Consider the following 14,709-nt stretch of genomic DNA (forward strand, 5'->3'; position numbering starts at 1 on the left):
ACTCACTCAGCAGCTCTCTGTAGTCTTTGAGCTGCTCAGCCTGAGCCTGCACCGTGGCCTCTGACACCATCAGTCTCTCCTGCAGCGCTTTGCTTCTCTGCTGCAGATGAACAGTCTTCTCACACATCGCTGCTGGCTGCTCCGCCTGGTGACGGATCAAAGAAGGAACGCGCTCATTTCAAGATGGCCGTAGATTTACGGGAACAGAATGACACACAATGACCTCCTACCTGAGAGCATCTGGGAAGGCTCTGTGATTCTAACATGTTTGCTCTTCTCTTTTTCAGCTCATCGCTGTTCTGAATCTTGGCTTGTAACATGGTCAGCTCTCCATCCCAGGCGTCCCACAGTTCAGATACGGCCTGCTCTTCGTCGTCCTCCTCTATCGTCACATCCAACTCTTCCTCCTCTTCTTCACTCTCGAGCATCCTGTGCTCATCGTTCTGTCTCCTGTCGCGCTGCATTTGATGCTTCAAATCTTCATTCTCTGCTTGAAGGTTGATTAAAGCCTTCCTTTAAAACAGAAGGTAAGAGGGAGGTTAAAACAATCGTTTGTGGTCTAGGGGCCAAACTTGGGACACGCCAATGTTCCAGAGTGAGACATTAAGAACATTTTCAGGCAGACTGTAAATGTAAAAAAATGGGTTACCTGATCTGAGACAAAGATGAGAATCCCGTCTTCTCCAGCTGCATCCTTAACTCCCCCAGCTCCCGCTCCACCTGCAACTTCTGCTCCACCAGCAGTTTGACCACAGACAGACCCTCTCCGCCTCGCTGCAGCTCAGAGGAAGAGGCCTTTCTTCCACACCTCTGTGCATACACAAACATGCACAGACACACACAAACAAATGCACACACACACATGATATGCATGCCTTCACATAACCTACGGCAGTCACTGACTGGAAGGACTAATTCTTCTTTCTTACTGCACTTTTGAGCAAAGACTTTCAAAAATTTCACCTGGGACCTGATAAAATGAATTTTGGGCACGGTGACCAACTCCTCCCCCAAAAATGATGACATCACAACGAGTGAAACAGTACAGTTAAAAAGAAGAAAAGGGCCAAAATCTCTTATGGTGCTCAAATAATGTTTTCAAAATCAAAACACACGTGTCGGAGATGTCTAAAATAAAGTTTTAAAATTATTATGGGATGGCAACACGACCTACGGCTTGCGGGGTTTTTTGTAGAAATGTGTGAAATTTGTCAATTTTCACATTTTAGCATGTGGGAAAAGAAAACGTTTGTTCGAGTGACCTTCACAAAATTTCACACACACACACCACCGGGCTAAGTCTACAACCACAACTAACATTTGATTGACCTTTGACCTCAGAAAGTTAGCCATCTTGAATTTTACAAAAAGGTTAGTAAGTTACTTCAATAGAATTAAACTCCTTGGGATTTCTATCTTTCGCCTCCTAACTCCTGGAGCATCATTGGGAAGCAAACTTGGAAAAACAAATGTTGGTTTTAAAGTTTGTAGATTTCAAATGGTGTTTAGTGTGGCGCGCTCCTAAAAGCGGTGTTTCCCTTTTGCTTGTACAGTTTTTACCGTAATATTGTGAACATTTTACACATGACTCCCTGACTCCAGCTTAACAAAACAGTATGACATACGATAGGAACATATTAGGAATGTGGGCGTGGCTATCAAAAAACCTCTGTTTCCAAGGACATCGAAAAATTTATTTTTTGCGGATTCATCTAAAAATTACAAAGGTCTGTCCGTCACCCCCAGGCAACCGAAAAATAAAATGGTTGCCATGGAGATAAAAACAAAACAAAACCCGCCATTTTGAGTTTTGATTTTTAATTAAATTTGTCACATGCAGCTCTGAGCAGAGTGGCAGGAGCATGGGGTGAGGGGCGCCCGAGGGCCATATATTCATATTATTTTCTCGACTCTTAAAAATTCGGAGAAACTTTTAAAAAAATTTAACTACTTCTATTGGTTTGTTAGAAAAATAATTTACGAATTTCTTGCTGGTCCAGTGATGGAAACTAAAGGACTGTTGAACTTGATGAGGCGATCGGCTGTCAATTTCCTTTTCTGGAGCATTTCTTATAACAAAGGGGGAAAAAAAAAAACGCACCAACCCCTGTTTGAAATATTAAACTGTTATAATATTAACGTTGCTGAGCTGATGTCTAAGTAAGAAACATGGAGTCATCAGGACTTTAGGATTTTGACCTTCAATCTTCTGACAACTGCAGAATTTAAAGAGATACATTACATTTTCTTTATCACTACGTTTTAGCATTTCAGGTCATTTTGTAACAAACTAAAAGTGTGTGCATACACACCTCCATGTTGGCTTCCTCTTCATCAACACTCTCTGTGTACTCGCTGTTCAGACCTTCATCTGCCTCCTCATCTCCCTCAGAGCTCAGTTCTGTGGGCAGAAGATGAGAGAACTTTATGGATCTGGACTCATTCCTAAAAGGAATAAAACACCAATTGTCCTAATATTTTTTGCTTTTCGGGTGGAGGTGCCGAGTTGGAAAGCAGAACCATGTGATGCTGCACAGATTTTACACATAAAGATGCAGCTCCATCACTACATCTGCTGTAGCTGCTCTAAACTTTCAAGCTGCAGAAAAGATTTCAAATACAAATCATAGAATCTAATGCACAATTCTGGTCTCCATGGAAACAAAAATAGCATGGAGTTTGCTAAAGGAGGAGGACATGGCAGTGAAATTGAACCACCCCGTGTGTTGCCTTTGTGCATTTTAACCCCTTTATCCCTATTGATGCAAGTGCACATCATATTCCAAAATTACCTTAATTTAGCTTCTACTTGGAAGCAAAAACTTAAGTGATTTTTCTTTATTTTTAGGTGATTTTTATTTTATTTTTATAACCAGGTTTGTTAGGTTTATAAAACTTCTAAATATACGTCTAAACTTGAACTTATGTTTTGGATTTAAACTCTACAGAAATACAAAGGTGTATTTTCTTTCTAAGATTGCCCATTTGTGAGTTTTTATTGTGTTCACTTTTTCTATTTTAACTAAAATAAATAAATAAAAAGCATGCTCTGCTTTTTTCAGAATGTATAAAAACAATTAATAGGTAAAAGAATAATGTGATCAGGGCTGCTTGAATCAGGGTGCTTCAGTTACTTTTTTTGCAGGGAAATCGGTGCAGGAAAGCTGCACATGTGGTAACGGATCAGAGGAGACAATACAAACCAGTGCAAACCGAGAGGAAACACTCCAAAAAGAACAAAATGCACTCAGTAAATTTAACGTTTATTATGAAGTACTCCAGAACATGTTAAAACAGTCTTCATTTTCAGGATAAAAAGCAGCAAAACAAAGTTCCATACTTACTGTGTTCCAGTGTGACTCCATTCTAATAATAATAATTTAGCCATTTTTTAATGATTGGGCAAAGCTTCGTTAAGCAAACAATTAAAACTGGTGAACTAAACGCACAAGAGTGCAGATGAGTGACATTTCCTGACCAGGTTTAGAAACATGCATTAAAACAAGCATGTGAGGAAACATTGAAAAACAACAAAGGAAGCTTTTACATTAACAAAATAAAAGCTGGACAAAATTCACTGATGACAAAGATTTTTAAAAAATACATATTTTAATTAAGAATTCTTCTTAAATTGTCCTTATAATTGAGCTGGACTTTATTTACAGGAAAAAACAACATTAAAATTATAAATTTGGTTCAGAAAAAATAAATAAACAATATATGTGTGACACCGTATTAAGAAATGCACTTAAGCATGTTACATTTTTTTGTTATGCTACTACCCATGGGGCTGACTGTTATCTTGAGTATAACATATTGTTCTTTTTTATAAATCTAAAGGCAGTCGTTAGGTTTTTTTTTTCCCTTTCATTTTTTTCCTCAAAGTGCTTCAATCTAAATAATTTAGATGCATGTTGCTCCGCCTCCTCGCACCCTGCTCCCATTGTCTGACCCCTTCTTTGCATTTGGAATTTCGTCCCACAGAATCAATTTGATTGATCTTATAGACACAGAATTACCTCAGAAAAGAAGAATGTATTAATATTTGTTTTGAGGTTTTATAGTAAAAAAAAAAATTTCAAGGCTCGGAGTTTTATCTTTGTAAGGCAGTTACAGTTCTACCTCGAAGTCTGGTGAAGGATCCCCATAAAAGAAAAATTATTTTAAAAATGAATACCGTATATGAGAATAAATGTGTAAAATCAAGAGAAAACAGTCAAAATATTATAAGAGTAAAACTGTAGAGTTATAGAAAGAAAAATAAATTTTACGCGATAAAAAGTCGGAGAATTATGATTTAGAATAGTCAACATTCTTATGAGAATAAAATCCCAACTTTACAATATAAAAGTCGCAATTTTACATTAAGAAATTCATTGTTTTTTTTTCAAATTATAAAAGTATACAGAAAAGATTTCGAAAAGTGACTCTTTTTTCCTCGTTTTCTTGTGACTTCATCTAAAAAATTTACAAATTTTCCTGAAAATTTTGACTTTATTTTTTAATAATTTTACATAATTCGTCTAATAAAGTTTACTTTTTTCCTCATCATTTTCTGACTTTATTCTCTTTTAGTTTTGACATTTGTTCATAATTTTACTCATTTGTTCTGGTAATTTTCTGACTTTATTCACATACGTTTTTGACTTTTTTTCCTTAATTTTACACATTTTTTACTGTAAAGTTTTGACACTTAAGGTCTTTTTTTTCGTGTATTTGTTTTTTTTCCATCATGGTTGCCCTAATACGATGTCATATAGTTCAGACGTCAGGACTCCTTGTTAGTAGGATCATCAGGCACACACACACACACACACACACACACACACACACTGATGCTGCTGCAGAAGAAGCTGCTGTTAGGCAAACTGGCCCCCACTTCTCTGATCCCCACCTCCGAACTCGGCCGGCCCGCCGCTGACCCGAACTGAGCCTCTGGCTGACAGAGAGTCAAGCTGGACCAGAGCCTCCCTGAGCTCCTGGACCTCCTGGGTGAGCTGCTCCACCAGAGGAAGGTGGGATGGATCTGCCAGCTGCCTCTGAAAGTCCTGCAGGCATCAGAGAACCCGAACATGAGTGAACACAACAGATTGGTTCTGCTTAGAACCTTGAGTTTCAGAGAGACATTTAAGATGTTTTTTTCTTTAGGATCTTTCTTTAAAATCTCTCCTGCTGACCCCAATGATCTCCTCCTTGACATGCAGAGTCCTGCAGAGGGACTCGATCCGGGCAACCCGACTCCTGCTCAGCTCCTCGCTCTCCTTCTCCCTTCTCAGAGCCAGACTCAGCTCCTCCTTCAGCGCCTGGAGTTCCACACCCAGATCTGCCTCAGAGTCGGGATTCGGTCCGAAACCGGAGCCGAGCTGTCTGCGGAGCTCCTGGAGCCTGGTTGTCTGCTCAGCAATGACTTGACTCAGCTGAGCCGCCGACTCCTGCAGGGAGAAACCGCGTTGGTATTTCACTCAGACACCGGCCGACTTTCACCGCTCGGCTGCTCCGCCCCACCTGAATGTACTGATCCTTGGAGTTAATGGTTCTAAGCAGATCCTGGACTTGTTCTTCGTGCTGCTGGGCCTGATGGGTGCGGTCAGCGAGCACTTCTTTGAGGAGGCGGTCTTTCAGCTGGAGGCGGAGCTTCAGCTCCTCCATGATGTCTCCTGGAATGGAGTGGATCTGAGCCAGCAGGGAGGAGCGAAGACCCTGAAAACAGGAAGTCTGAATGAAACCACACTCTGAACAAACAGAACAGATCAAGTGTCCCTTAACGATTTTACCTAAAATTAGTCCAGGTGATAAATTCATCTAAAAGACCCACTCCAATCCTTTTTTAATCTATTTTCCAAGCATTCCCAGTGGTCGTTTAACCATGATTATGTTATTTTGAGCGTAGTTTTCTTTAAATATGCCCTCCATCATCAGAAAAATGCCACGAGAACACGAAAACACCATTTTCATCAAAGCGGGTTTAAGTTTTGGAGAAAGACAAACCAGCACTTTTGAGTGTTCTAGGGTTTTGTCTGGTCGTACCTGCGCCTCCTGCGTGAGCGCCTGCAGCGCCGTCTGCAGCTGCTCGATGACACCGTCCCTCTCTTTCAGAGCGCAGCCTTGTCTGTCCTCCAGGTCCCGTCTCTGCTGCTGGGCGCTCCTCCAGGCGTCGCTCACCTGCTCCAGCTGCAGGGCCTTCCCCCGCACCAGCATCTCCAAGCTCTGACGCAAAACAGCCAGCGGTCAGGACAAAACACCTCAGAGAGCAGTGGGCGTGGCGTACGAGCGCGCCCTCTCACAACAATGGTCTCCTCGTTGTTGGTCAGGACGCAGCGCTGCCTCTCCAGATCTCTGTCTTTCTCTCGGATCAGCAGCTGCAGGTGGCGGGTCGCCTCCTCCTTCTCCTCCACGCAGCGAAACCTGTCATCTACAGCTTTCTGTAGAGAAGAGGGAAGCTCATCGTCAAAGCCAACACCAGAGCTTTTTCCAGAAAGGATCACAAAACTTTCCATGGATTTAGTAAAAAAAAGGTTTTTTTAACCTATTTGGGCGTAAAACTAAATATGTGAAGTCTATTTCATTTAATTAAAACTTGATAAGCTCAATCCTCCTTAAAATATCTGCAGCTGCATTCAACTATTTTTATTCAATAGATTTCATGTAGGAACCATTAAACCATGATATAGATTTTCCCTTAACCCATATCTGTCAACGTGAAAGCTACAAGATCAGATGGCAACTTCCGCCTCGTCTGACTTTTAAAGTGTGACAGAGTAGGGCTGCACGATATGAGGAAAACTCGCGATATGCGATATTGGTGATTAATATTGCGATAAAGATATAATTTGCGGTGTATAAACAAATAGCAAAACAACCAAAAACATCATTTCCATTTCACTGCAATAGTTTAAAAATTATACTCCAAATGACCCTTGCTGACGTAGGAGGCAAACATGAAACATAAAAGGGCTCATCTGATTGATCAACAACGTAAACGGGTCCTTCCGATTGGTTAAATGCATAAAGGGATTAATTTCATTTGTCTGCCATGAGTTTGTTTCAGCACATTTAAGGTAACCATTTATTGCAATTTTCGCCATCTTGTGCGGTATGCATATTGCACAGCTTAATGTTGCGATAACGATAAATTTGCAGTATATTGTGCAGGCCTAGTGACAGATAAATAAATAACAAAAAAAAAGGTCACTTAGACTGATATTTGTGAATATAATAATTAAAATGTGAATTTACTCTTTATGCAACTTTATTAGCAGCATCCTTGCAACATTAAGACAGTTGGTTTAGGATATTCTGCATTATTATTACATTGTGTGGGAACAACTGTGACAAGAAAACCATATTTGGAGTAAAGACCTTTGGTTTTTGTCTAATAAATGCAGATTTCTTTTATTTTGAGGTCAAAGGATCTTCTCCTGTTTCCTCACAATCTCTGCAAAAAGAAACTTTCCAAATATGTTTGTTTTCTGTTAACTTTGCTAGCTTGGGGGTTTCAGTTAAGCAGTGAGTGCAGCCGCTTTAAAAAAGTAGCGGACGGATTTTCCACACGTGACCAAGCAACTTATATCAAGAATGATTCGGATGTGGTGGAGAGAAACCAGAAGTTTCCCAAAATAAAGATTATAGATAAAATTTTAAAAAAAGCAGGTCATGTTTTTTCTTCCTTTCTGCAGCCCGGAACCAACTGTCCCACAGTTTGGTACCGGTCCATGGCCTGGGGTTTGGGGACCACTGATGTTAAACGATAAAGTGAAGCTTCCAGCAACACAGACCTCCAAAGCCTGGTCTCTCTCTTTAATACGCTGGCGAAGCTTCTGAAGCAGTGAATCCCTCTGCTCCTTCGGGTCCTCCAGCATCTCACTGTACTCCTGCAGGAAAACAGAGCAAAAAAAAAACAGCTCTATCTGTCAGAATTTAGGTTAAATAACTGAATTTTAAAAAAAAGTTTTGGAAAATGTATGAAGAGAGTGTGTTTTTCTTTCTCAAAGCTGACCTCCAGCAGCTGCTCTTTAGTCTGCAGAGATGTCCTCAACTCCCTGATGGTCCTCTCGTTCTCCATATCTGCCTGGCTTCTGTCGTGGTCACGCTTCCTCAGCTGCTCTTCTTTCTCCTGCAGAGCCGACTGCACTCTCTGCAGAGCCAGCTGCAGCTCCTGAACACGTTCCCGACAGTTATAAGGTAGCACGGAAATGACAGATAAAAAAAAGGCGTTTCTTACCTGGTTGTGTCTCTCGGTTTCCCTACCGTGCAACAACGACCCCTGCAGGTCTTTCTCCAGCCTCTGGAGGGCCCGGCTCTGATCCTCCTGAGCTCTAGCCGCCTGCCGCTGCGAGCGCTGGCCGGCCTGCAGCTCCAGCTGAGCCTGGAAGAGGGATGCCTGCAGGGCCAGGACCTCGGCCTGACCCCGTCCCGTCTCTGCGCCGGACACCTGCGGAACCGGAAGACATCGATCTTTCATCAGATCGCCAACGAACGCCGTCTGAGGCTGGGAGCGAGGAGGAGGACAAACCTGCAGCTGCTGAAGCTGGCTGCGGCCCGCCAGCTCTCTGAGGGAGCACAGCATCCGGTTCTGCTCATCAATGACTTGGCACAGCTCTGCAGCCTGCACAAAAAAAAAAACATACAGAACCCAAATTTCTTTAGAAACTATCATTTTTTTTAAACTCCATTTATGCAGTTCAACCCCCTTCTATACCTCTGCCTCCTTAGAGTTGAGCACATCGTTGAGGTTCTGGGTGTTTCGCTCCTGCTGCTGGGCCTCCTCCCGGGCCGAGCGGAGCTCCAGCTCCATCTCAGCGAGACGCTCCTGCATCTTCTGCGTGCACGACAATAAAAAAAGGTGTCACTAAAGGAAAGGACAGAGGGTATTGCGTCCTGCAGCAGTACCTGGTTTCTGCTCTCGCTCTCCCGGATTTTTGCGTGCAGAGAGCAGACCTGGTTCTGGGCCTTCTGCAGCTCTGCGACACACTGACCCGTGGCGCTCTCATACTGACCCAGCTGATCCTGCTGCTCACCAACCACACGCTGGAAAACAAGAACAAAGATATCTGCTCCGTTTGTGGCTCTACGACTGTGTTTGGATGAAATCCCTGATAAAACAACATGTCTGCAGATAAACAGTCGCCTGTGTCTGTGCAGCTGTCTGAGTGAAAGAGTTGGATGACTTCCTCAGGAAAAGCCAGCTGCCACAGAAGCCAATCGTTGACTTCCTTGTTTGTGTTTTCACATGACTGTCGCTGCCAACAATTCACTTCATGTCTGCTAGAAAAAGTTCTTTTCTTTGAAAATAAATGTGACATGCATGATTTTAAAGAATCTTTACCTCTTATAAATCAAAACAATCCCTTACATGCAGGTGTAGTCGAACAAGGCTTAACCAAAGCATCGTATCACATTAAAGAGTTTGCAGTCCCCCCCCCCGTTCCTGAGAGCTCTCTGTTGCCCGGCTTTACATTTAACACAGAAGTGAGTAAAACATTTTCTGTTTCATTGGTTTTGATGGTTATGTCAAATAAACCAAGAAAATGTTTTCATTCTTTATGAAATTTTCAGACTTTTTTTGTTTTGCTTAGCTTTCAGGTTTTTTTATAGAAAGGAGGAGGAGTGTTTTAAAGTCCAAACCACACTTGATGAATATTTTGAATGCAAAAGAAAAAGTGGTTAAAGTTCCACTCTGATCTTTTGATCTATTGTAAAAGCGTTTCCAGTGGTCTTTTAGTAATGATTATGCAGTTTTTAGCCAAAAACAAAAGAAAAACTGAGGTTTTCTAGGACATATTTTCTGCAGAGCTGCAGAAGATCATTAGAAATTCCCCTTTAAGTTGTGGACGGCACCGTGGAGGAACCCCCGCCTCCTCTACCCCTCCTGAGAGCTCTCTGTTTACATTCCTTCCCGCTAGCTTACAACCCCTCACTAACCCGACCTAACATTAGCGGTGTTAAAAAAAATGGAGCTATCCAGCCAGCCGTACAGTTCTGATGCAGATTCCAGCTCAGACGAGGAAAACAAAGACGTTCGTGGGTCTATTGGTCTACAGGTGGATGCATCAGAATGGATCAGAATATTTTCTGCATCACAAAAACAACATTTGTTCGTCTGCTGAAATGCAATTTCCATTTTCATTTTTTTTATATGTCCTTCATCAGAAAAGTGCCAAAAGGCCGTGTTAAAATCACCTTTTCTAGCAGAGTATATCTTTAAGGTTTTTTCTTCATCTTGTGCAATTTGTGCAACAGATTTCAATATTTTCTTTACTTTAAAGCAAATATATGTTGCCATCAAGTTGATCCTGTTCTGGAACAGAAACACATCTGCTGACCCACTGAACTGGATTCCCTCATTAACATGACAGTGGCAGATATGAACAACTGCTACAAAACTCCAGAGACTGTTGCCACAGCAGCCTGGGGTTGCTAGGATACCAGTGAAGAGCGGTATTCATGCTCCCCCTCCTCTCCCGGAGGGTCAATCAAAGCAGCGGGTGTGTGAGGTTTTGTCTGCAAGGAGGGAGATGAGCAAGAGATGATCCAGCTCCGTCTGCAGCAGGGAGAGCCCGAGTCCAGGTTTTTGCTTCACCTCTAGACCCTCAATTTGAGAAGTTTTTGTGCAAAATCTATCAAAAACATTCCCATCAATCAAACGTCCCTGACTGCAGCTTCAGGAAGGACACCCCGCCCCTCTGAGGTGCCAATCTACCTGCTGGAAGCGAAAGGGGCAGCACCGAATGTAATCGTCCTCCCACTGCTCCTCCATCTCTGCCAGCTCGGCCTGCAGGTCCTGAGGGGTCACGACCTCTGGGACGGTCAGGTGGGGGCAGAGTTCACAGTGCGTTGAGATGGTCAAGTGCGGAGACAGGCTGGCTTTGACTAAAACTGGCAGTTTGCTGCTCCGGAGGGGCTTCACGGGCCGGTACTCCCAGCCTCGCAGGAGGCCCAGCATCACCTCCACCCCGGAGATGATGCTCTCGTTTAGGGGTTTGTCCCCCCTCGCTGTTGCTTCTTCAGGAGGTTGCTCCTCGGTCTCTTTTAGGGAGGTGTAGCCAGCATCCAGGAACTCAGCAGAAGAGGCGGGGCTTGGGCTCCGCTGGTCACACGTGGTCTTATCCGTCTCCAGCCCGGTTGTTTCTGACATGGTGGAGGTTCTCGGTGGCTCCTCCACTCCTGTGGCGGCGGAGTAGCGAGTCGAAGGTCCACATGATGTGCTCCTGCGTCCAATCCTCCTCGGAACCTTACACACAGCCTCATAGTCGGAGTCTGCTACTCGTAGCGTGGCACAACCCCTGCAGCGCCTCGGCTTCAGGCCGGAGCAGGAGTCTGCTCCTGGACACTGGTGGAGGGGGCGGTGGTCCAGAGCCGGGTCCTCCTTCTCGGCCCAAGACTCGTACACAGAGTAAGCCAGGTCCTCCTGGACCATGTCTGAGTATCTGCCCTCGTGCAGAGCAGACAGGTCCACGACAGGGCAGTGCTCACCGCCGGCGTCAGGCCCGGCTCCAGCTCCCGATCCAGGGGGGCCCGTGCCCCCGTCCTCTGCGTTGTTCTTCCTGTACAACCCCCCGATGCACTGCCGCAGCCGCTCTTTCTCCAGCAGCAGCTTCTGCAGGCGCTCCAGGGACAGCGCCTCCACCCGGGCGATCACCGTGTCAAAGCGGTACATGCGGTCCAGCATGAAGGCGCACTTGGAGCAGGCGAACTCGCCTCGCCCGTCCCGGGTCAACTCCCGGCCCAGGGCGTGGGAGAGCAGGACCTGCAGGTTGAGCTTAGCGCCCGGGTGGAAGATCCAGCGGCGCTGGTTGCCACAGAGCTCTCTGGCACAGATCCTGCAGGACTCCTTCATCTTTAGCACGTCCAGCATCCCGGATCCTTGCAAGTTCTGAATCTCCAACCCAACCAGAACCTTCAATCTGACAATGACCTTTGATCCCCAAATGAATGAAGGTATGATGTCAGGAGCTTAATGACAATCAGGAAACAGCAGTTTCGCTATTTATGGCTTGGGCGAGCAGAACCTGCAGAACCCCAAAGATTTCTGGGTAATAGCATCATCTAATGCATTGCATTTGTGGATGATTTTCGGAGTCTTTTCCTCAAACCGCTCCCTGGAGCTGCCACAGTTCCCCTTTCGCTTCCTCTAGAAGTCCATCAGACTTGAACCTTGTTTTTTCTCCTCACAGATCCGCCATAGATACTAGAGCGCCGCTTCCTGCGCCTCACTGTGTATCTGCCGCGCCGTCCGCCTGTCAACGTCCCCACGCCGCGTGTCTCCGGCCGACACGAACGCAGCTCGTTCTCCAAACACGATACTGTGTGTTTGGGTCTTGGGACCTTTGGACCCCGCTCCGGTGCCGGTTCTGCTGTCCGCCAGCGGCCGCATCAGTTGCGGATGGAGGGAGAGGCTGTCAGAGATTCTGCTCTTGTATACAAAGATCGTCTATCTCTAGGAGGAACCCTCACTCTGTATCTGTAAAAAGTACGTATCAAAAATGCTAACGTTCTTCTTGTTTACTCTTTCAAAAAGTATGACTTTAAATTAGAATACATTTTTTAAAAAGTGCTTTGATAAATACACTTGATAGTTCCTGAAATTCCACTGTCTCTTGCTTAGTATTACCCAAACAAATTAGTACACAAAATAAAAGCATTATTTAGCTTTTCAGTTTTTTTACGACATTATAATTTTTTTAGTTTTTACTGTAATATTTACGAGTATTCATAACTAAAACATATAGGTTTTAATTGGCTTCTAAAAGGTTACTGTCGCTACACAAACAGAACAACCTGCGTTTTTTTCTGTTCAGAAATTAGTGGAGGAGTGAGACGTCTTATCTAAAGCTGGAATGTAACACTAACAGGAAGCAGGGAGGGACTGAAAGTCTGATCTCATTGGTCAGCTTCTCTCTGCACTGTCATCCTGTTAAGATAAACATGAGACTCCTGCTTTCACTGGCCCAAAATGACGTCTTTCCTGAAATATTAATAATAGCCTCGATCTAAATGGACGACCAGATAAAAAAAAAGGCATTTGATCTGAGATTTTTTTTATGTGAACTTATAAATGCAAAATTCCCTTTAAAATACTAACAATTGTCATATGAGTCTCCACATTCTTTTCGTCTCTCCCCCCTGAAAATGGTCTTTGTGGTGCCTGGTTCTTAATGTTTGATTGTTTTGTGAATATTAATAAAATTGGTGAAGTTTGGACTCCTTTCAGTTAGGATGTAGGCATATTTTCCTATCTAACAGAGTCTTAATTGTCTTTTATTTAAAAACATTTTTTTTTTTGCTTTAATTCTTTTTTGTTAAACAAATCTTTCTGCATGTGTGACTTCACACTTTTTTTCCCCCATCTGCCATCAAATGTTTAGTGTCTTGTCAAAGGACATATCTGCATGTGACCAGAGAAACCAGGAATCTAACCATCAACCCAACAGTTTCTCAACATTTCCTTTTTAGAAACGTTCAGTCTTTATTTTTGTCAAAAAGTCTAAAAAATATTTAAAAGTTTTGTGTGAGTCTTGTGTTTTCTTTTCTACGGAGGAACTTTTTCAGTGCTATTAAAAATACATTTGTCTTTATCTGTCACTTTTTGTATTTTAATTGAAAACGTTCTATCAAAAATACTGAATTGATTCAATCCATTAATAATAAAACATAATTGAAAGGGGTCACAGAAGATACCAACTCTGCAGGGTGCCCAAACTTTTGCACATGTCATTATTCTATTTTCTGTTAGTTTGAAAGGGTAATTGATAGAAATAAAGCAAGGTTTTCGTTTACATATTACAAGAATGTCTCCTCTGTAATCTGATGCCTTTGGAAGATGTTTCCATCTTTCCTTCTTTATGGACAATACTATAATGTCTTACCTGGGGTGCCCAAACTTCCAATCTCCACTTCAGGTGGAGCCAGGTGTCTACTGCTTCATTATGTTGTGTGAGTAGGGGTCAGGGGGGTTTTGTATGTGTATGTTTGAAGGTTTTTGCTTTTTTTTAATTGGAAGAAATATATGAAAGTGCTTTATAAATAAAGTTTGATTTGACGTATTTTGTATATTTCCAGCCATTCTTTTTCCTTGTCTAAATAAGGCTTTTATACGTTAGCCCTGCTGGCATTTTGCCATCAGCGACGCACACACACGTGTCTCTTAGCTCACTTTTGTGCTTTTGTGTTGAATAACTTTCCACTGTTGGGAAGTAAATCTTGTGCCAGGCCAGCAGGGTAAAAAACAGGCCTGTAGGCTTTCTGTTGGGTTCATTAAATTCTCTAAATAGTCAGGAATGAGTTCATGCCTCTCCCAGGGCAACGCGGCAGCCTTCACATGCATGTCACACAGGATGAAAAAGAGAGGAGCCAGTGAATCTCAGCATTTTGTAAGGAGCAGAGTTTTAAAAAGGTGATGTCACTTTCCAAGAACCTCGTTTCTTTCCCCCTCACTGCCTCATGGACATCCATCCTGCATCCATCCCACCAGCCTGGGCGGGATCTGATTTACTCTGCAGTGCCGGCAGACTCTGAATGCATCTGTCACCTCGGGGGCCCCTGGAGATGCCACACCAAACATAGATCGACTTGCAATCAAATATCAATTAATCCCAATCAGGGATGGGTGTCAAACACTGCGGAACAGCTGCACCCACTGTTTACTTTACTCAAAGCAACAGTGCAACATGGCGACAGCGGGGAATGAATGTTGAGGCCGACAGATGAGGT

General features: G+C 43.4%; 1 protein-coding gene across 22 annotated transcripts in view; it reads right to left on the reverse strand.

Annotated features, from left to right (window-relative positions):
• pde4dip (phosphodiesterase 4D interacting protein) overlaps positions 1 to 14,709 on the reverse strand; it is a 96,848-nt gene that overhangs the window by 23,352 nt on the left and 58,787 nt on the right. For 12 of the 22 annotated variants that reach the window (XM_078946183.1, XM_078946177.1, XM_078946182.1 and 9 more), the window contains exons 1-16: positions 10,700 to 12,384; positions 8,890 to 9,027; positions 8,699 to 8,818; positions 8,513 to 8,605; positions 8,222 to 8,431; positions 7,997 to 8,155; positions 7,776 to 7,871; positions 6,285 to 6,422; positions 6,028 to 6,207; positions 5,506 to 5,700; positions 5,178 to 5,432; positions 4,895 to 5,048; positions 2,313 to 2,401; positions 650 to 810; positions 231 to 513; positions 7 to 145 (exon numbers count right to left, since the gene is read on the reverse strand). In XM_078946183.1, the coding sequence (XP_078802309.1) occupies positions 7 to 145; positions 231 to 513; positions 650 to 810; positions 2,313 to 2,401; positions 4,895 to 5,048; positions 5,178 to 5,432; positions 5,506 to 5,700; positions 6,028 to 6,207; positions 6,285 to 6,422; positions 7,776 to 7,871; positions 7,997 to 8,155; positions 8,222 to 8,431; positions 8,513 to 8,605; positions 8,699 to 8,818; positions 8,890 to 9,027; positions 10,700 to 11,854 (3,565 nt within the window). In that variant the 5' untranslated portion in view covers positions 11,855 to 12,384. Of the gene's footprint in view, positions 1 to 6; positions 146 to 230; positions 514 to 649; positions 811 to 2,312; positions 2,402 to 4,894; positions 5,049 to 5,177; positions 5,433 to 5,505; positions 5,701 to 6,027; positions 6,208 to 6,284; positions 6,423 to 7,775; positions 7,872 to 7,996; positions 8,156 to 8,221; positions 8,432 to 8,512; positions 8,606 to 8,698; positions 8,819 to 8,889; positions 9,028 to 10,699; positions 12,385 to 14,709 lie in introns of those variants that run through there. The other 10 variants (XM_078946184.1, XM_078946192.1, XM_078946185.1 and 7 more) reach the window with 1 other exon arrangement.

The sequence above is a fragment of the Oryzias latipes genome, chromosome 4 (genome assembly GCF_053564925.1).
Source record: "Oryzias latipes strain Hd-rR chromosome 4, Olatipes_Hd-rR_3.1".
In the NCBI taxonomy this organism is placed as follows: Eukaryota; Metazoa; Chordata; class Actinopteri; order Beloniformes; family Adrianichthyidae; genus Oryzias; species Oryzias latipes.